The 20,815-nt window shown below is 47.4% G+C and overlaps 1 protein-coding gene across 1 annotated transcript in view; it reads left to right on the forward strand.

Moving 5' to 3' along the window:
• FER1L6 (fer-1 like family member 6) overlaps window positions 1–20,815 on the forward strand; it is a gene marked incomplete at both ends in the record, with an annotated part of 100,696 nt that overhangs the window by 56,861 nt on the left and 23,020 nt on the right. The window contains 10 exons of the mRNA XM_080646770.1: window positions 3,040–3,189; window positions 10,191–10,301; window positions 10,529–10,690; window positions 12,084–12,264; window positions 13,200–13,417; window positions 14,897–15,019; window positions 16,278–16,317; window positions 17,553–17,668; window positions 18,891–19,022; window positions 20,146–20,271. Of these exons, the coding sequence (XP_080502896.1) occupies window positions 3,040–3,189; window positions 10,191–10,301; window positions 10,529–10,690; window positions 12,084–12,264; window positions 13,200–13,417; window positions 14,897–15,019; window positions 16,278–16,317; window positions 17,553–17,668; window positions 18,891–19,022; window positions 20,146–20,271 (1,359 nt within the window). The remainder of the gene's footprint in view (window positions 1–3,039; window positions 3,190–10,190; window positions 10,302–10,528; window positions 10,691–12,083; window positions 12,265–13,199; window positions 13,418–14,896; window positions 15,020–16,277; window positions 16,318–17,552; window positions 17,669–18,890; window positions 19,023–20,145; window positions 20,272–20,815) is intronic.

Raw genomic sequence — 20,815 nt, forward strand, 5'->3', positions numbered from 1 at the left:
CAAGGTCAGGAGGAAATTAGGATGGGAAAATTGTAGAAGGTGAGCAGGCACCTTGGAGAGCACAAATTGCCCTCTTGCTTCCTAGAGAAGGAAAAGGAGACCCAGAAAGGTCAAATGCCTTGTTCAAGGTCAAAGCTAGCTGGAGGCAGAGGCAGAACTTGAGCCTAACCTTCTGTGCCTACTCTTTCTGTACCTACATGTGGGCGTGGCTGGTGTGACTGTATGCTTTTAGAAACACATACTCTACTTCTTCATTCCTCCTCCTCCTCCTCCTCCTCCTCCTCCTCCTCCTCCTCCTCCTCCTCCTTCTCCTTTATCTCTATCTCTATCTCTATCTCTATCTCTATCTCTGTCTCAAAGTTGGAGCTAGATGTATATATTTATGGAATGTGAGTTCTACTCTTGGGAGTATAGTATAGATTTTCTGTAGAGACAGCCACAAAATACACACCTTTTCAATTTAGTTCCTAACAGCATGGTTCCAATCCTATTTTTATTTGAAGACCAGTAACAACAATTAAGCATCTCTGAAAGCTCCCCCTAAACCAGCCTGCTCCGTGGGTTTCCCTTGGCTGCCTTTGCTGTTCCGACTCCTTCTAGATCTCTATTCTGTGCTCTCGCCCCCCCCCACCCCCAAGCCAAACCCTTTATGGAAAAACAAGCTTCCATTCTCCCATTTAAAGGAAAAGGAAACGTAGGAGAGAGAAAACTCCTGAGTGTTTTGCACTTTCCTCCGGGGAGATGCACGTGGACATGCACAGATTCTGTTTGCACTGCAGGCGGCAGCTGCCCGGGGTCGCGTCCTGCAGGGACAGCCCGATTATGAGATTCTGACTCTGCCACACGTGCAGTTTCAGTCTAGAGCTTTCTCTCCTTACTCAGGGCCTTGTGCTCTCATTGGGGTCTGCTGGCTGTCTAGGAAATGAGTTCATATTTTGCAAATTTTTTTGCTTGGGCTTATGTCTACTCTTTTGTTTCCAGGACCAAATTTAATTCTTCTAAGCTAGATATAGGCAAAATAAGTATACGGCACATCACCTCAGCTGCCCTACCTGTTCCCAGATTAGAACCAGGTCTGACCCTTCCAGTGAATACCAGCAGGCTACTGTTTCCTGAGTGTGGCTGAACTAACCCCCATTTCCACCTCACCCAGGCTTCCTCCTACAGCCAGCAAGGCATGTACTGGTTCATGAGTCCCAAGGCAACGAAGCCCTGCAACTGCTCAAACCCAGCCCCAGCCCCAGCCCCAGAAGGGCATGTGGGCGCTGTCCTTGGACTTCAGAGGTCTTTAACCCAACAGCTTTCACTCGATAAACATGTACCAAGTGCTTGCCCTGTGCCAGGGGATACAGCAGTGAATAAAACAGGCAGCCCTGCCTGCATGAAGCTTGCATTCCAGGAGGTCCTGAGATAAACAGCAAGCAAAGCAGCCCCAGGCTGTGGCCCCATGCTGCTCCCAGGGGAGCGTGGGCCCATGCTCCTGGGAGCAGGTGTGGGAAGAGGCAGGAGATGGTGCCATCTAATAGTTCTTAAACTCCATACATACATATAAAAACCAGAGGCCCCTGCAAGCTGGCCGGGGAGGGACTGCGGCGGGAGGTTGACTGCTGGCCCCCCGAGGAGGGAGCCGGTCCTCAGCTCCCCTGGGAAAGGGGCCGCTTCTGCCGTCACCCACCCCTGGTTCCCTGTCTCAGCCCGGGCCCGGAGGCCCCTGCGGGGTCGGGAGAGGAGGCTACAGTTGCCGGGTCCAGGCTCAGAAGGAACAAGGAACAGATGCCGAAGCTATGCAGTTTTCCCCTCGCCCCCTCCTCCTTCCCTTACTACCAGTGGGTGGCCCCCAGGGGAAGGAAGAGGATGGGAGCGAGATAAATCTTTGTGTTGAGGGCTGACTTACAATAGATTGCAGTGAGGGAGCTGCTCTGCCACATACGGAACCCTGACCCAGAAGCAGGTCTCTACAAATGGTTTAGCCAATGGGGGCCGCCAGCTGGGGGGAGGGGCCGCGGGAGGTTGGCTCTGGGAGCGCACTGACCACCAGGGGCAGCTCCTGCGTTGAGTGTCTGCCCCCTGGTGGTCAGTGCATGTCATAGCGACTGGTCGACCAGTCCTTCCAGTCAACAAGTCATGAGGGTTGCTTAGGCTTTTATATATATATAGATATGTTAACACCCTCTTTTACTACCAAGAAAAATAGGGTAGAACTGCTCTGTTATTTAAGCATATTGACCTTTATCATCATCATGACCATCATCATCATCATCATCATTTTACCATGAGTTGAGCACTCATTGTATACCAGTCACTGTGCAAAGCACATACATCATTGCATCAACCTTCATGGCCTTATTAACAGATAGTAGTTTGAACTACATTTTAGGCATAAGGCTGAAAAAAGGTTGAGTGAAATGGCCCAAGGCCATAGGGTTGCCAGACTCCAAAGCTCACATTCCTGACCACAATAGTTTCCTGCCCTGGAGAGCTTGTGGAATGTTTGGTGCCACCTTATTTCTCCTTTTCCCCTCCAAAGTTACCCTAGGTGATAATTTTATTTTTTTAAGTATATTTTTTTTTATTTCAGAAAGGAAGGGAGAAGGAGAGAGAGAGATAGAAACATCAGTGATGAGAGAGAACCACTGATTGGCAGCCTCTTGCACACCCTCTTTTGGGGATTGAGCCTGCAACCCTGGGCATGCACCCGACTGGGAATTGAACTGTGACCTCCTGGTTCATAGTCAAAGCTCAACCACTGAGCCACACTGGCTGCGGTCCCCTAGATGATTATTTTAACTTTATGCCACTGAGCTCTCTATGCTGAGGAGAGAGAACCCCTAAGATAGTCTTGGGCCAGGGAATCCTTAAAGTGACCCTCTTAGAGTCTTCTCTGGGAGCCCAGTCCTTGGAAAGGTGTATGAGGGCAGCAGCAAGAGCGAGATACTGAGGCTGATGGTTTTGTGAAGATTATTTACAAAATTGTGCTGATGCAGCTCAGGACCAGGTAGGTGGCAATCAGGACCAAAAGTCACTTCTTTTCTGCCTCAGGGAAAGCCGGAATATTTGGGAGCCACGGTGGCTGCTCCTGTCGTGAAGCTGGCCGACCAGGACTACGAGGCGCCCAGGCTGTGCTATCACCCCATCTTCTGTGGGAACCTCTCTGGAGGGGACCTTCTTGCCGTGTTCGAGCTGTTACAGGTGAGTGAGGTGGAGGTGACACCTGCACTGGTCGTCGTCTATCTAGTCCACCTGGACAGGGAAGCAACCTCCCTGGAAGGGCACATCCTTGAAACTGTGTCTGGTCCCTCCCTGAGGTGGAGGTGACACCTGCACTGGTCGTCGTCTATCTAGTCCACCTGGCCAGGGAAGCGGCCTCCCTGGAAGGGCACGTCCTTGAAACTGTGTCTGGTCCCTCCCTGCTGATCTGGGTCTGGAGGTGTTTCCTTCTGGGGATCTTGGAGGTGCCACCTAAGAACACAGACTATTCCAAGCGCCCCTGTGCTAGAAGGTAGAATCCCAGGATGGACTGTTCTTATGGGTTTAGCCAACAATGCTTGAACAGCCCTCTGTACAAGTCCTTGAGCAGCCTATGGACCATGAGAGGGTAGCAAAGAGGAAGGGAGCAAACATTTGTGGGGCTTTACCATGTGCCCAGCGTTGTGTTTACTGCCTCACATGCCTTTCATCACACCAGACCTCCCGCCATCCTGCTGAGATAGGTATTATGATTCCCATTTCACAGGTAGTACACACATGGCAAATTATAATTTGTACACCTGAAAATTATATACTGTTATTAACCAATGTTTCCCCAATACATTTAACTTTTTATTTATTTTACTTTATTTTTTTATATTGTACTCTTTATTTTATTTTTTAATATATTTTATTGATTTTTTACAGAGAGGAAGGGAGAGGGATAGAGAGTTAGAAACATCAATGAGAGAGAAACATGGATCGGCTGCCTCCTGCACACACCGCCCCCACCCCTTCCAGGGATGTGCCCACAACCAAGGTACATGCCCTTAACCAGAATCGAACCTGGGACCCTTCAGTCCAAAACTCTATCTACTGAGCCAAACCAGTTAGGGCTACATTTAACTTTTTTAAAAATATATTTTTATTGATTTCAGAGAGGAAGGGAGAGGGAGAGATAGAAACATAAATGATGAGAGAGATAATTGATCAGTTGCCTCCTGCTCAACTCCTACTGGAGATCGAGCCCACAACCCAGGCATGTGCTCTTACTTGGAATTGAACTATGACTTCCTGGTTCATAGGTTGATGCTCACCCACTGAGCCACACCAGCAGGTAATTAAAAAAAAGAAGAGGAAGCTGAAAAGCTGAGGCTCAAGGTTAATTGAATTGGATTCAGTTAACCACTCTTTTAATTACACGAAGCTTCCTGAAGTGCTCTGAGTGTGAGTCCCCTGGTCTGTCACTGAGGGCCTGACTTACCGACCCCTTCAGGTCCTCCGAGGGCTCTGGCTCTCTCCATTCCATGTCCGCCTCTCCCCCTCCCTCACTCCTCCACGCTGAGCATAGAGGTGAGACCCTGCTGCCTGCTGACAGCTGAGTTAATAGAGGAAGCATTGTCAGAGGCAAGCAGCCTAAGAGATAAAATTCATTAGGGTTCCATTAGGACTTCTCATTTGATTACTTGTTCAAAAAGTAATTTGATCATCAGCGCAGCTGTCTTTGCCTGTGCATCTTGTACATGCTGAGAGACAGGAGCTGGAAATGCCTTCATCTGTCTCCCACTGCTCTCAGTTTTCATCTGCGATGGCCTCCTCAGCTTCTCCATCTCCTTTTCTGAAACACTCCCCCGTCTCAGGAGAAGGATTTAGTACCTTGGTGTTTTGATGCCCCAAACAGAATTCATGATCTCTATTTCCCATCCCTGCCCAAGCTAGCTGCCTCGTCCCCACCCCTGTCATCCCAGTCCTGGTCCATGGCCCTGCTCTTCTCCCAGACTCTGCCTTGAAAATTCAGACTCAGCTTTAATTCTTCACTCTGGACCTAGAGCCAGGCCACGCTGTTCCTTGGATGGCTTCCCTCTTCCCTGTTCTCACAGACCCTGTTTCCCTTCAGGACTGCTGCGTTGGCCTCTTTTCCTGGTATTTCAGCCTCTTTCCTGCCCTTTCCTTGTCATTTTATCCTCCCCGGTCCTTCCAGAACACGAGTGGGCCACGCCACTCTCCTCTTCAGAAATCATCAGTGGCTCCCTGCTGCTTATTACCTCCAGAAACATTTCCCCAGGTCTGTTTTAACACCAAATGCAGTCCCTCCAAATAAGGGAAATGAAATTTGGAAACTGGCTCAGATTATATCCCTCGTGGGGTTTGGAAATGCCCATTACCATGGTGAGGACTCTGAGAAGATCTAGGATTTTCCAAAGGTTTTTGACTATGAAACTTTTTTTTTCTTTGCATAATAACTCTTTATAGTTGTTCATGAAAAAAAAAAAAATCTGGCCCATAGGAAATTATAGGTTGGCATTTAGATTCTCCCCAGATTTGGCTTCAAGCTGTTTTTTAGCCTCACATCTCAACATATGACTCTACACACACTATGGCCTCTTTATGCCAGGCTACTCTGAGTCATGCGGTTACCCCATTTGGAAATGTCTCCCCACTCTGCCCACCCCAACCTCCACACTCCACCTACCTCTTTAGGGAAAAGGTCATCATCAAATTCAGAGCCAGAGATGCCTCCTCCAGGAAGCTTTCCCCACCCCCGCCAAGTCAAATGCTTTCTTCCGCCCTACAACACGCTCTCTTTCCTGTTTAATTCGGGCTATGGGAAGGCCATTTGTTTACATGCATGACCCTGAGAGTGGCAGCTCCCTGACTTTTGCACCCTAGGTCCCATCCCAGCCCTGCAGGGGGCCCTCCTTGGAGGTCCTGATATTTTGTCTCTACTGGGATGTTACAATAATTTGGCTTTTGGGCCAGCTTATCCTGCCCACCCCTGATTCTTACCATTTTGCCTTCATAACAATTCTTTATCTTTCCCTGGCCCCATGCAGACACTACACACTATATCCTATCTAATAAAAGAGTAATATGCAAATTAACCATCACTCTGCTACACACACAAGCCATGCCCACCAGCCAGTCAGGAGCAAGTATGCAAATTAACCTTACCAAAATGGCTGCGCCACGGAGAGAGCAGGAGGGAGGCTTGGGTTTCCCCGGCGATGGAGGAAGCCAAGCTTTCCACACACTCTGGCCAGCCCAGGGCTCTGTTTAAGGCTACAAAGTTTCAATTATAGAAGATAAATTAATCCCAACAGAAATGGTGGCAGCCACGGAGCTGGAGAGAGCAGGAGGCTAGGGTTGCCTCCAGCGATGGAGGAAGCCAAGTTTCCGCAGCCCTGGCCTGCTTTGGCCTCCGCTTAAGGCTACAAAGTTTCAATTATAGAAGATACATAAATCCCAACAGAAATGGCTGCCACCACGGAGGGAGCAGAAGGCTTGGTTCCGCTCCAGGCTACAAAGTTTCAATTGTAGAAGATAAATAAATCCCAGATACCAGGGCCTCTGCTTGGGTCGCCAGGGGGCATGGCCAGCCTGAAAACCACCACAGGCCCCTTGCCCAGACCGCCCCACACCCCAAGGGAATCCCCACCCTGATCCAGGACACCCTTCAGGGCAAACCAACTGGCCCCCACCCATGCACCAGGCCTCTATCCTAACTAATAAAAGAGTAATATGCAGATTGACCATCACTCCAACACACAAGATGGCTGCCCCCATGTGGTCAAAGATCCTGCCCCCATGTGGACACAAGATGGCCACCACAAGATGGACAGCAGGGGAGGGAAGTTAGGAGGGACCAGGCCTGCAAGGGAGGGCAGTTGTGGGCAATTAGGCCAGCAGGGGAGGGCAGTTGGGAGGGCCTAGGCCTGCAAGGGAGGGCAGTTATGGGTGATCAGGCCAGCAGGGGAGGGCAGTTGGGAGGGACCAGGCCTGCAAGGGAGGGCAGTTGGGGGCGATCAAGCCTGCAGGGGAGGGCAGTTAGGGGTGACCAGGCCAGCAGAGGAGGGAAGTTGGGGGCAAACAGGCTGGCTGGAGAATAGTTAGACATCAATCAGGCTGGCAGGGGAGTGGCTAGGGGGTGATCAGGCTGGCAGGCAGAAGTGGTTAGGGGCAATCAGGAAGGCAGGCAGGTGAGCAGTTGGGAGCCAGCAGTCCTGGATTATGAGAGGGATATCGGTCAGATCGGGCCTAAACGGGCAGTCGGACATCCCTCGAGGGGTCCCAGATTGGAGAGAGTGCAGGCTGGGCTGAGGGACACCCCCCACACCCCCTGCATGAATTTCGTGCACCGGGCCTCTAGTACTTTTATAAACCAGCAGCTGCCCCATTTCACTGTGAAAGCATTTCAGCTTAGCTGGGAGCAAAGCCGTTTAATCTCCACCACGCACTGAGCTTCACAGCCTGTGTTGAACACTAAGGGCATCTTTCAGGCACTCGTGGAACAAAGTTTCACCAGACTGACATTTCAGCAGCCCCAGGATGAGCAAACAGATATGCGGAGCTTTGTAAAAACTACCCAGAGCACCATCCTCTGCCCCATCCCAGCTGTTCTGTGCCTTTATCTCTGGAGCTCGAGGGGCAGTTAGCTTTCTCAGTGAGGTGGTGTTTTGCAGGCAAATTGCTCACCTCTTCACCGCCAGGCAGCACGGGCCATGCATCCTCATTATTTCCCAGCTCTCCTATCTGGTCTGGCTCATTCTGCACCTTCATTGTCTTGAGCCTGTTTGGCATTCACAGTGTCTGCTGTCTGCTTTTTTCTGAGCTTTCTTATAATTGAATTGACCACATCTGCCCTTGCCAACTAGAATATGTCTGTTAAAACAGAAAAGGTGATATATTTGTGCTTTGCAGGTTGTGGTGAGCAATTAGGCTTTGTCAGGCATATGGAGCTAATGTGTCAGCCAATAAACATTTATCAGGAGCCCACTGGATGTGGAATGCCAATTGTGGGACTGGGAGAATGAAATGAAATAAACACTTCCTCTGGGCCAGACAAACACCCCTCCTCCCCCCGTGAGGAGAACCTCCTTCCCCAAAACAATGCTTCATAGAACATCTGACTTCCAAGGCACTCAAAGATCATCTGGCCCAATATTGGAGGCCCAGAGAGGGAAAGAGACTCATGCAGGGTCACACAGCAGAGCCTGGTGTCCAGGCTCAGTCATGAATTTCTGCACTAAGTTTCTAGAAAGGACACGCTACGTTCCAAGGACTGAAGGGTAGGAGAACGGCCCCAGTGGCTGGGATCAAATCAGGGGCAGCTTCTTGAAAGCTACCCGTGTTGAGCCAGATCTTGAAGGCAGTGCTTGGTGGCCTGCACAAGGGAAGACGACCCTTTCTAAGTCCTTTTATTAAAGCACTAGGGGCCTGGTGCATGAAATTCATGCATGGGGCCGGGGGCGGAGGGTCCCCCAGCCTCGCCTGTGCCCTCTCACAGTGTGGGAGCCCTGCGATTGATCGCCCCAAAGAGGTAGGCCCCACCCACCCATCCGGGGCTCCTCAATGGATTGCCCCAAAGAGGTAGGCCAGAGCTGCAGGACCCGCCTCGGAGCCGCGGGACCCCCAGCCTCACCGCACGGAGCTGTGGGACCTGCCTCGGAGCCGCGCACACAGCGTCAAGCCCCCGCCCACCTGTGCACATGCGCAGCCCCATCCACTCGCACGCGCCCGCTGTGCACGCAGCCTCCTGGTGATTGCTTGTTACAGTGTGAGGGCGTCACAGTGTGAGGGCGTCATGACCACATAGGCTTTTATTAATAGGATGATTGTCCTCCTGCAGTTTGGTTAACTCCAAATGCACAGGAAATGACATATTTTCATCCTTGGAGGCCTGCCTCTGAAAGACTTCATTTTCTGTTTCACTGATTGGGCGTGGTTTCTATTTGACTAACCAGGAATCTAATTAATAGTTAGATTTAATATATATATTCTGTAGCAGGAATCTCTGTAGCAACATGGGGGATAGTTAAGTCTCAAAGGGCCAGCTTCTGTCCAAGCCCCTTCCCCAGTTCACTGCTGGAGTTCCAATGTCGTTTTATCAGGTCTCAAGGAGCTAGCTACTTTTCTTCCTCCACCCCCCATCTTACGGAGAGCTCATTAACCTATTAACTTTGTGGCACATCGTTAAGTGCTCACTAAATGAGGGTCACCCTTGTGGATGAATGCACTTGCCAGTTAATAAATAAGTGTGGTAAAATGCATCATCTTGGTTGCATTTTAAGCTGGAAACATTGTCTTTGCTAAATGTTTTTATGGAGGAAAGGGTTTTAATCAATTACATAATTTGGCTGGTGTTGATAACAGGTGAATGAGGGAAAAAGTAAAAGGAAGCAACTCAGATTCATCAGTGAGCCACATGTATCTCACTGGGTGGGACAGTCCCAGAAATATCCTCTTCTCCTCGTTCTCCATTTTCTGTCAATGACCAAGTCCAGCTACACATAAAACATGCATGCCCTTCCTCGCCATCCCCACTGACACATCCAGGTCCCAGCATTCATCAGCTCCTGCCTAGATTTTTTATCCAGCCCAGTGGTCACCAACCTTTCAGACCTCACGGACCACCAGTGGTCCACGGACCACCAGTTGGTGACCACTGATCCAGCCTGTCTGTAAGTGAAGTAGGATGAGGAATTAAGGGGTTTTAATTATGAGAATGTCTTTCTACTGAAATGAGACCTGTCTGCCTATGCATACTTTCTATTCATGGGTCATTTTTTATTTTTCAATTTACAGTAGACATACACTATTATATTAGTTCCAGGCATACAGCATAGTGATTAGATATTTATATAACTTATGATGTGACCACCCTAATAAGTCTAGTACCAAACTGCCACTATGCATGGTTATTACAGTGTTACTGACTATATTCCCTATGCTGTACTTTATATCCCTATGGCTGTTTTTATAACTGCCACTTTGTACTTCTTAAATCCTTCAGAGAAAGACAAACACCATATGATTTCAGTTATAAGTGGAATGTAGAAAATAAAATAAAAGAACAAACAAAACAGAAACAGACTCATAGATACAGAGAACATATTGACAGTTGCCAGATGGGAGGAGGATTGGGGGCCGGGTGAAAAACGACGGTCTTATGGATGAAGTCCTTGCTTGTCCTTGACCTTCTAACCAGCACTTGTTCTTTGTGGTAGGTCCCTTCATCCGGGCTGCAAGGGCTTCCTCCCATTGACCCACCAGATGTCACCCAGATCTACCCAGTTCCTGCCAGCATTCGGCCAGTGCTGAGTAAATACCGAGTGGAGGTAGGCGCAGGGAAGGGTCGAGTTGATCTTTGGGACTAAAAGGCAGTAGTGCATTGCACGAGGGGAATTGTGGGGTGGGAAGGAGACATAGTTGATCAGATGGGCCCTCGAGTTGCTGCTCAGTCCTTTCCTGGAAGAACATACTGTAGTTCCCAGGCAGCCTGTGGACCTCCTTGCTGGCCCCTCCCTGGGCCTTGGAGTGACAGCTCTGCTGGTCCTCTCCTCAGGTTCTCTTCTGGGGAGTCCGAGAGATGAAGAAGGTGCAGCTGCTCTCAGTGGATCGTCCTCAGGTTCTCATTGAGTGCGGGGGACGAGGAGTCAAGTCCTGCGTGATCCAGAGCTACAAGAACAACCCAAACTTCAGCATCCAGGCAGATGCTTTCGAAGTGGTGCGTGCACCTCGTTCCCCACCTGCTCCTGCCCTTCCTTCTCACAGGTTGATTGTCTTGGGAGATGTTTTGGAGTTTGGGCTGCCCCCCACCTGCAAAGAAGAACAGTCTAACTTAGTGAAAAGCCAGAAGTTCAGAATGAGATAAAATAGATTTTTTTGTTGTTGTTTGGTTTGTTTGGAAAGGTTCCAGGTTAGATCGTACAGTTGATCAAATCAAGTTAACAGTGGTCCCCAAAGTGCAACCCCCACCCCCTTCATCAACTTCAGCATCAGCATCACCTGGACCTTTTAAAAACACAAATTCTCAGGCCTACCCCACACCTACTGAATCAGAAACTGTTGGAGGCTGGGACCCAGATAGTTCTGGCTTAACAAACCCTTTGATACATATTAAAGTTTGAGAATCACTGGCTGATAACATACCCTCACAAAATTCATTTTAATAGTTAGATTTAATATATATATATATATATATATATATATATATATATATGTGTGTGTGTGTGTGTGTGTGTGTGTGTGTGTATATATATTATTGATTTTTACAGAGAGGAAGGGAGAGGGATAGAGAGCTAGAAACATCAATGAGAGAGAATCACCGATCGGATGCCTCCTGCACACCCCCTACTGAGGATGTGCCCGCAACCAAGGTACATCTACCCACTGGGCCAAACCGGTTAAGGCAATAGTTAGATTTTAAAAAATTATTTATGCATAAAATGGCAGTCGTTTACATGTGAACTTATGCTTTCTCCACAGTGACTTTTTTTTAGCATCTGTCCTTTTGTTTCAATATTTCAACATACATTTTTCTGCTCTGATTTGGTGCTAATTGTGAAGAGTTTGCTTTGTCCAGCCCAGTCAATTCCAATGAACACATACGCTAAATCAGCAAAGATTAGAATGAAAGAATGTGCATCTGTGTGCAAACATTTCACACTGAGCTTTGCTGAGCTTTGGGGGAGGGAGGTGGAGGAGCACCAGAGAAACAAGTGGGCCCCTCACCCGCAGCTCCATTTGGAATGGCTCCCTTTTGTGTCTTGGGCCTGGGCACACATCTCTGAGATGGGAGCTCTAGTGAATAATGACAAAATGGGACGATTGACAACTACTGCCATTGGAAGTGTGGGATTTTTGCAGTTTAAACCCCGGATGAACTGTTGGTGCTGCTCTTCCCATTTTGGGTCATCACTCCTTGGCTTGGGAAGGCACTGCTCCAGACTTCTGGCAAGCTGCAGGGGTGGCCTGGGAGAAGAGAATGACAAGGCAGGGACAGAACGAGGAAGGGCGTCAGGCTTACTTAGATCCTGCCCCCAGACAGGTCAGCAGGGCGCCAGCAGCCAGGCTCAGCCCAGGCAGTGCCCTGACCTCGTGCTGGCCTCTCCATGCAGGAGCTGCCTGAGAATGAGCTGCTGCACCCGCCCCTGAGCATCTGCGTGGTGGACTGGAGGGCTTTCGGGAGGAGCACCCTGGTGGGCACCTATACCATCAACTGCTTGAAGCAGTTTTTGTGTAAATCCAGGGAGCCCCTCGCCTCCTCCTCACAGGTGGACGGAACCGAAGCTGGGCAAGGTAGGAAGCTCCCCTTGGTTCTGGGGCTGTGGACTGCTATGGGACCCGCACAAAGATGCCCCCCCTCCTGCCCCCTGGTCTACTGGATCTTTCTGAAGAATTTGCTCCTTAAGTGCCACCTCTGCTTTGTTAGTTGCCAGATTCTTGCTTTAAGAATGGCATCAGGGTCAACAACTCTGAGAAGCCTTCCTCAAGCTTCCGCCCACCTCCACTCCCTGACAGTTTTCTCTGCTTGATGTTACTTTAATTTGGTCTGTCTCAGGTGCATAGAGTTGAATTAATTGCACTTCTCAGTTCATGATGTACAATTATCATCAGTCTGTTCAAAGCTGCTCATTATATCCACCATCCCCCATGCCTTATTCCCGTCCCCACTCCCACTTCCCTCCCCACTGTAGGCCCCACACCACCAATTCTTGTAAAATGTAAATCCATTTTATTTACAGTTATGAAATGGTGCCAGAACCTTCATTTGGTTTCCTACTCTTTTCACTCAAAGCTGTGTTTTAAGATCTGTCCATACTGCTGTGTGTACATTAGCTTGTTACCACTGCCCACTGCATCTACCTCAATTTGCTTTTCCTTTTCCCTTATATTAGACTCCAGGCTGCCTTCAACTCCCCACTTCCACAAACAATGCTGTGATAAATGACCTCTATTCATTAAAATTACTCTATGATCAATAATAAGTGTGACCGTTTATTGATTAGCTATGAGGCATCAAATACCTTACATCCTGATCTCATTTATGATCCCAGTGACATGGGCATTTTCACTGCCATTTTGTCAATAAGGAAACAGGTTCAGAGATGGTAGGAACTTGCCATATTTGCATCCAGAGCTGCCTGGTGCCCAGTGTTGGGTCCCTGAAGTGACCTCTCTGTACTATAGCCCAGTTTTCCCAGCCTGATGTGCTTTCATTTTGCTTATTTCAGATTCGCTAATAGCCACTGAGCCCTCTGGGGCCCTCAGCTCCTCCAAGGACCCCCCAACAGATCACATCTATGTGGACGTTGAGCCACCTCCCACAGTGGTACCTGACTCTGCCCAGGTTCAGCAGGCTAGTCAGGTTGACATCCCTGACTCATCCCCTATGCTGGCGGCTGAACACCCACCTGCAGCCCAGGAGCCACCACAGGATGGAAAAGCTAAGGTCAGAATCTAATCCCTCTTCATATTTACAAGGTTCATTTGAGCTTGTATGGGAGGCTCTATACTAATCCTCCCACCTACTAGCTGTGTGACCATGAGCAAGCAACTTCACATTTCTGAGCATCAGTTTCCTCATCTATAAAATGGGGATATTGATACCCACTTTGCAGCACTGTTATAGAGTCAGACACGTCAGCATATATAAAAGTGCCAGTTAAACAGAACAGTAATATTTAATTGAACAGAAACTTTTGTCAATTTATTCTCTTGGAAAGACAATGGTTTCACATCTAGGACTAATCCCAAGATATTTAGAACCTACTTTGTACAAGGGCATGTGGAACAAAAGATGTGTCTTCTGGACTCTAAAGAGAAGTGAGACTTCTCATCCCCAGTTAGCTAAGATTCTGGAAGGGGAGATGGGCACATATACAAAGAACCATAAGCCAAGGGTGTGATTTATCTTTCTGTGCCATAAACTTAAGTATAATAGCCTGGGCATCAATTGACTTGAAGGAGGAAGTTTAAGAAAGTCCTAAGAGATTGCTTGCCCAGCAAATGGTAAAGGCTGAAATAGAAAGCAGAATAACGTAGATTAGTGGATGTTTGCTCAGGCCGTTCCCATCTCATTCAGGCTCAGCGTGACCCTCTATACCTTGAGAGGTCCTCTTTCTCCCACCAGCATGGCACCTGCCACTTTAAGTTAGAAACCTCAGTTTAAGTGTTTGTTGACACCATAAAACTGAGAGCCCCACTAGGTCAAAGGTAGTTTTTTAAACATCTCGGCATTCCCTGCATTTGATAGAGTACCTGGCACATCATAGGTAGGGACTCAAGAGATGTCTGAGAGAGTGAACGGATATTGGGTACATGATGTGTTTGCAAAGATAGCCTCCTCCAATGGGACAGCTGTCTTCTCTAATAAATATGGCCTTTCTGCCAAACATGTATCACTACCTCTCCTACCCCATCACTTCTGTTGTAGGTGTCATTTATTTGTACCCATTCAAATCAGAAATGATGCGAAAGGAGTATTGTCTGTATTATGTCACTTAATCCTCACAAAGTGAAGTAGGCAGGTATTATTGTCACAAATTTAAGTGAATTGCTTAATGACTTATAACCCAGGTCTGTCTGAAACTAATGCCCTGTTGTCCACTATACCACATTGTATCATAAGTCAGTCTCCCCTCCTGAACTATAAGCCTCCCAAAGGTGGGGATTGCTTCCAATTCCCCAAAGTCAAGCACAGTATTGCTCATCTGTTCAATAAATGCTTGCCTGTTCAATAAATGAATGAATGGACAGATTATTAAACTTTCACTTATTGAGTGGTACAGTGAGCTGCAACCACAAAACCTGCCAACACCTCCATCCGCCTCCCAGAGTGCATCTTTCTTTTCAGGAAACCAGTCAGCCACCAGCAGCTCCATGCAGTTCCATGGGGCCTAGCTAACAATCCATCCTCATCTTTTGCCAGGACGCCAGGAAACCTTCCCGGAGGTCTACCAAAAGGAGAAAGAGGACCATAGCAGATGAATCTGCTGAAAACGTCATTGACTGGTGGTCCAAATACTATGCCTCCCTGAAGAAAGCACAGAAGGTAGAGACTCCCCTGGTGGTGACAATCAAGGGACTCCATAAAAAAGTTGTCTCTCCCACCACCTTCCCAATTCCACATTATCCCCTCTTTTAAATCCACTATAGGTAGGCCCTATTCAGGTGTGATTCTGTGAATTGCAGAAGGGTTCAAAGCCTGGAAGGACGAGGGGCCCAGAATTGCTAACAGCCACCCTCTGGCTGGAGCTGGCCTTAGGACACCAGCTCTGTTGTAAAATGCTGGAAGGATGTTCATTCCAGCATGGCATCTGGAGAATCTGCCCGGCACTCAGACTCAGGGAGGTCCAGCTAGGAGAAACGGGGTCTCTGGACAGGTGGACATCAGCGATGGGGGCTTCAGGTACACCTGGACATCCCCAGCTCCAAGGGCTCCAGGTGTCCAGCAGGATTCTAAGTTCCTATGGGAAAGTATCAAAGTAAAGTCAGAGTATTAGGCTTTAGCAAATGGGACTGATCAGTGTATTGCCAGAACAGGGCCTTATGCACATGGAACATGAAAGGGATTGAGTTTTAAAGCTGGAGAACCAGTAGGGAGTGGGTCTGGAGAATCAACCAAAACTCAGTGGCTGAATTTGGTAAGACATCTCATCCCCAAGTAAGAAAGGAAAGGAAGATTAGTCAGATATCACCATATGCAGTTGAATAGAAAGTCTTCTGATTCTTGAGTTTGGGAAGAGCATAGTTTCTTCATCTAGGGACATCCATGAAGATTGATATGTAGTTAAATAAACAAACCAAGTGTTAGTCCCTGCCTCCAACCTCCCTCCTTTTGTTGCAAAGGACACACATTTCTGGTGAGTGCTCAGCCCTTTCCCCTTTCTCTGACAACCTGCCCAGTCACTGGGACCAACCCAACAACCTAACATGCCAGCGGGTAAACTCAGCTGCAGACTGAGGTGATCAGATGGAAGATGCTTCAGGGAGGTGGGAAAATAGGGGGAACAGGAGCTGTTTTCCAGTGGCTGAGAGAAGGCTGCACATGGAGGACAAGGGAGTCTACCGCTTGGTGGCACTGTTCTAGGAAGTGTGGGTACCTTTTCTCTAGGGCAGGGCATCTCACTGCCTTTGGGTCTCAGGTCTTTACAGTGAGGCTTCACTTGGGGGTTAACTTCGGGACCATTTGCATACTCTTAAAATGGCATGTCTGAGAATGCAGAGGGCTGAGATAATTGCTTAGCAAGTCAGGATTAATAAATGAGGCACGACAGTGTCAGTAATCTGGTCTCTGTCTTTTCTCAAAGGAAAAGGAGAAAAATCCCAAAGAGAAAAAAGACAATACAGGTAAGTAGTTGTTCTGGGGAGCATTTAAACATAGAATAAGGCCATACGGGAATTATTAAATGGAAGCAATGGGAGGTACATTAGGCTTGTATTCCCTAATTTCCCAGGTGAGGAAACAATCTCAGTAAGATGACAGTGCTTTAAGAAGGTCATGTAGCTGATTTGAGCTGGACTGGGACCAGCTCCCAGGTCTCCTAACCCTAGTTCAGTGCTGAAATCAACCCTTTGGCTCATGTCCCTACATTGACAATCTGAGTGTAGAAACAGCAGAGTAAAAATAGAAGTGAGCTGGGATGACAGGCCAACACAAGCATGATAAACTTTAATAGAGGTGACCTGGATTCAGCTTCCCAAACTCAGTTTACAAGGATTGGATGGATGTGGTTTGGCAGAAATCAAATGAAAGAGGCCTGGGATTAGAAATGACCTTAAACTCGATTCAAGCCAACAGAAGGTCTTGGCCTACAAACAACCATAACACCAAGTGGCCAGTGCTCAGTTTCAGGTGAACTGGAAGCAGGAGAACTAGATCAGGCTCTGTCCCTCAGATCACTCCTAATTAGCTTATGTCATTCTAAGACCATCTCATGACATAGCAGTACTGGCTTCATTTTGCAGATGGTAAAACAGAGGTACAAAGAGGTTGTGCAACTTGCCCAAGTTCACACAGCTAGAATCTACAAGAGCTACAAGTCTGTCTCAGGCAGTTTGTTTCTAGAGCCTGCTCCTAAAAAATTACTGAGAAATCTCTCCAACTATATTCGTGACTTTGTGCAAGACCCTTAACATATTTGAGCTTCGGGTTATTAAACTAGATGAATCTCAAGTTCATAAACAGATCTGAGAGGGAATGTAACTCAGAGCTTTGGAGTCAGTCCATCCTGAGTCTGTTCTTCGTTAGTTGGATGACTGAGCAAATTATCTCCCTGCCTCCGCCCCTCCCCCCCCCCCATCTCCTCTATGCCTTGTTTAAGGAGTTCTTACATGTACCAAGACAGGCCAGCACACTGTCTGGCCCCAGGGGATCTGGTGGCATTGCTTTACTATGTGAGTGGCATCTCCCCCGGTTCTATAATGCACAGACTATAGCAGTCCTACAGCAAAATGTTACCATTTCTTTTTGAAAAGAAGTGTCATGACACATGCCAGAACAAAGGGAAAGAGAGAGCTTGACTTTGTTTCTTCTCATCTCAGCAGCCGTGGGAAGTCTAACAATTTCCACTAAATATCCACAGATGCAAAACCAGATGAGGTCGTGGTGAATATAGAAGATGGCCCGAAGAAGAAGAAAGATAAAATGCTCAAGAAGAAGCCCAAAGAAGATGAAATCCCCAACCTGGCCACCTTGAAGGTGTGTGGACACAGCCATCGCCACCATGGAAGGGGTGGGAAGCTCAGAAGGGGGTCCTGTGGGTGCTTCAGTCAATCCTAGTAATGTCTGTCTGAACTAACTTAGTCTTCATTATAATCACCGATGCAGAGAAATAAGGTTTAACAAGCATGTAAGCAAAGACAATGGAGCTTGCTAATTTTCTATTTTCTACATCCTCATGTTAGAAAGGGGCATAACTTACATTGGTTAGCCTGGATCCAGCAAGGTCATCGACAGTGCATGCGTTCCCCTTGGCTCACCTCTTAAAGCTTGTCATCATCATGCAGATGTGTACATACTCAAATTAGCAGGAGTTTTAACTCGAACTGAAGTCAGTTCCATCAGACCAATTTTAATGTTAGCCAGAGGCTATTAGCTAGAGGCATATTGGTGGATATGAAAACGGGGAGTATGAAAATTATGTATCTTGATAACAAATTTAGATAATTTTGATAGAAAATTTGAATGTGATTTAATTATATTATCAAACTTAAATTCAATTTTGCATTTCTAAAGTGTATATATAATTTCCTGCTTGGAAAACTCATGTCTATATGCATTATAATAAAAACAAAACATTTCAGCACTAGCCAGTTTGGCTCAGTTGGCCTGCAGACTGAAGGGTCCCGGGTTCAATTCTGGTGGAGGGCATATGCTAGATTGTGGGCTCAATCCCCAGTAGGGGGTGTGCAGGAAGCAGCTGATCAATGATTCTCTCTCATCATTGATGTTTCTATCTCTCTCTCCCTCCCTCTCCCTTTCTCTCTTAAATCAATAAAAATATTTAAAAATATATATGTATTTCATCACTTTATATATGTTAAGAATTAGATGCTTAAGAAGTATATATTGACTGGAATGACCTCAAAATATGATAGTCTATATTGAAAAAGCCAAAGACATCAATTAGCTATTGAAAAGTTTGTCATGTTTATACTTTTAAAATTTTGATTTAGCTATACATTTCTTGAAATTTCAAAGTTTATCAAAAGGTTTTATAAATTTTGGAGGGGTTGTTAGATCCAAGAATGCTGATTCCATCATATTCCTTTTTTTGCTAAAGATAATTAACAGCAGCCTCTAGATTTTTCCAAAGGGTGCCTATCAAGTCTGGTTTTGGGGAATCTTGGAATTTTTCATTAAATCGATCTTGGGTTTTCTTTCCTTTGTCTGAGCACACTCTCCTCCCTTCTCCCTAAAGATATATGATGGCGACCTCGAGAGTGAGTTCAACAATTTTGAAGACTGGGTGAAAACCTTTGAGCTCTTCAGAGGCAAGTCTACAGAAGATGACCATGGCCTTGATGGAGACCGAGTCATAGGAAAGTTTAAGGCAAGTTCCAGAGTTAACTTTTTATTTGGTTCTTCTGTCCATAAATGTCAGATATGACTCAATTCTATTGATGGGCTTGTGATGTGGGATGTGTATAAGGAAAGTCCTACATCTTATACAAGGTCCTCTCTAGAGCTTCACAGGACCCAGCCCCAGTCTTTTGAGACACTTGCTTCAGGCAGTGAAGGGGGTTGGAAATCAGACTAGTGGAATGTAAGGAGAGAGAGTTGTTACCCTAAAGAATCACTGAATTTTGCCTGGTCGGCATGGCTCAGTGGTTGAGCATCGACCTATGAACCAGGAGGTCATGGTTTGATTCCCGGTCAGGACACATGCCCATGTTGCTGGCCCAGTATGGGGTGTGCAGGAGGCTGTCAATCAATGATTTTCTCTCATCATTGATGTTTCTATCTGTCTTTCCCTCTTCCTTCCTCTTTGAAATCAATAAAAATATACTTAAGAAAGCAATCACTGTATTTTACTTTGTTCTTCCACCTCTGACCTACCAAATGTGTAAGTTACATGAACCCACTAGTTGGATGATTAAACTAATCAAACAACACAAACCCTTCATCTGGCAGAGGTACGGTGTCAGCATCACAGAGTAGCAGTTCACACTAGAAACCTACTGCATGCCGGGCCCTTTACATGCAGTGTCGTGTGTTGGAAATAACATGGGTATTGCAGTCTGCCAATGTGGATTTTGATCCTGGTTATAATGCTAACTGGCTTCATGATCCTGAGCAGTACATGGCCACTCTGAGTTTTGGTTACAGCCTGAAAATGGAATTACTGCAGTCAGGATTGAATGAGATAACAGGAGAAAGCATTGGCTCAGCACCCACATGCCAAAGGCACTCCCATCTGACGCTCCTATTCATGCTCCTCACATAACAGCCCTGTGGGGAGGTGTTCCTCTGCCAACACTGATTCACTGATGTGCCGTGAAGAAGCTCAGATGCAGGCAGGCTACGTGAACTTCTGAGGACACTCAGAGGGCAAGGGCAGTGCTCCTGTTTGACCCCCGGCTGTGCTCATTTCCCGTGTTGTGCCCTCTGTGGCTTTTGGTGGGACATACTAGTATGACCATCTCATTTGAATGGGTGGTGTTTTGTGTTTCCAGGGCTCTTTCTGCATTTACAGAAGCCCCGAGGATTCCAGCACTGAGGACAACGGGCAGCTGAGAATCCAGCAAGGGATTCCACCCAACCACCCCGTCAAAGTCATGATCCGGGTGTACATTGTGGCGGTGAGCAGCCCTTGTTTACTCTGAGGGGCTTAGTCTGCTCGGGCTGCCATTCAAAACACTACCGACTGGGTCACCTCAACAACAGGCATTTATTTTCTCACAGTTCTGGAGGCTGGGAGCCCTGATCAAGGTGCCATCTGGGTTGGTTTCTGGGGAAGCCTCTCTCCCTGGCTTGTAGATGGACACCTTCTGGCTGTATCCTCACATGGCCTTTCGCCTGTGTGCACATCGAGAGAGAGCGAGAAAGAGAGAGAGAGAGAGAGATCTGCTGTCACTCCCTCTTCTTATAAGGTCATTAGTCTTGATGGATTAGGGCACCACCCTTAAGGCTTCTTTAGCCTTAATTACCTCCCTAAATGCTCCATCTCTAAGTACAGTCACGCTGGGGGTTAGGGCTTCCACGTGTGAATTTTGAGAGGACACAGTTCTTCCACAAGAGGGGTGTGAAGCTTGGTTGGCAACGTGGACATCTACTTGCTGGCTTTCCAGGCTTTATGTGTGCAGCTTTATTTGCTCTCTGGGTTTGCCTGCTAACTGGGAAGAA

Source organism: Plecotus auritus (assembly GCF_963455305.1).
Source record: "Plecotus auritus genome assembly, chromosome: 11".
In the NCBI taxonomy this organism is placed as follows: Eukaryota; Metazoa; Chordata; class Mammalia; order Chiroptera; family Vespertilionidae; genus Plecotus; species Plecotus auritus.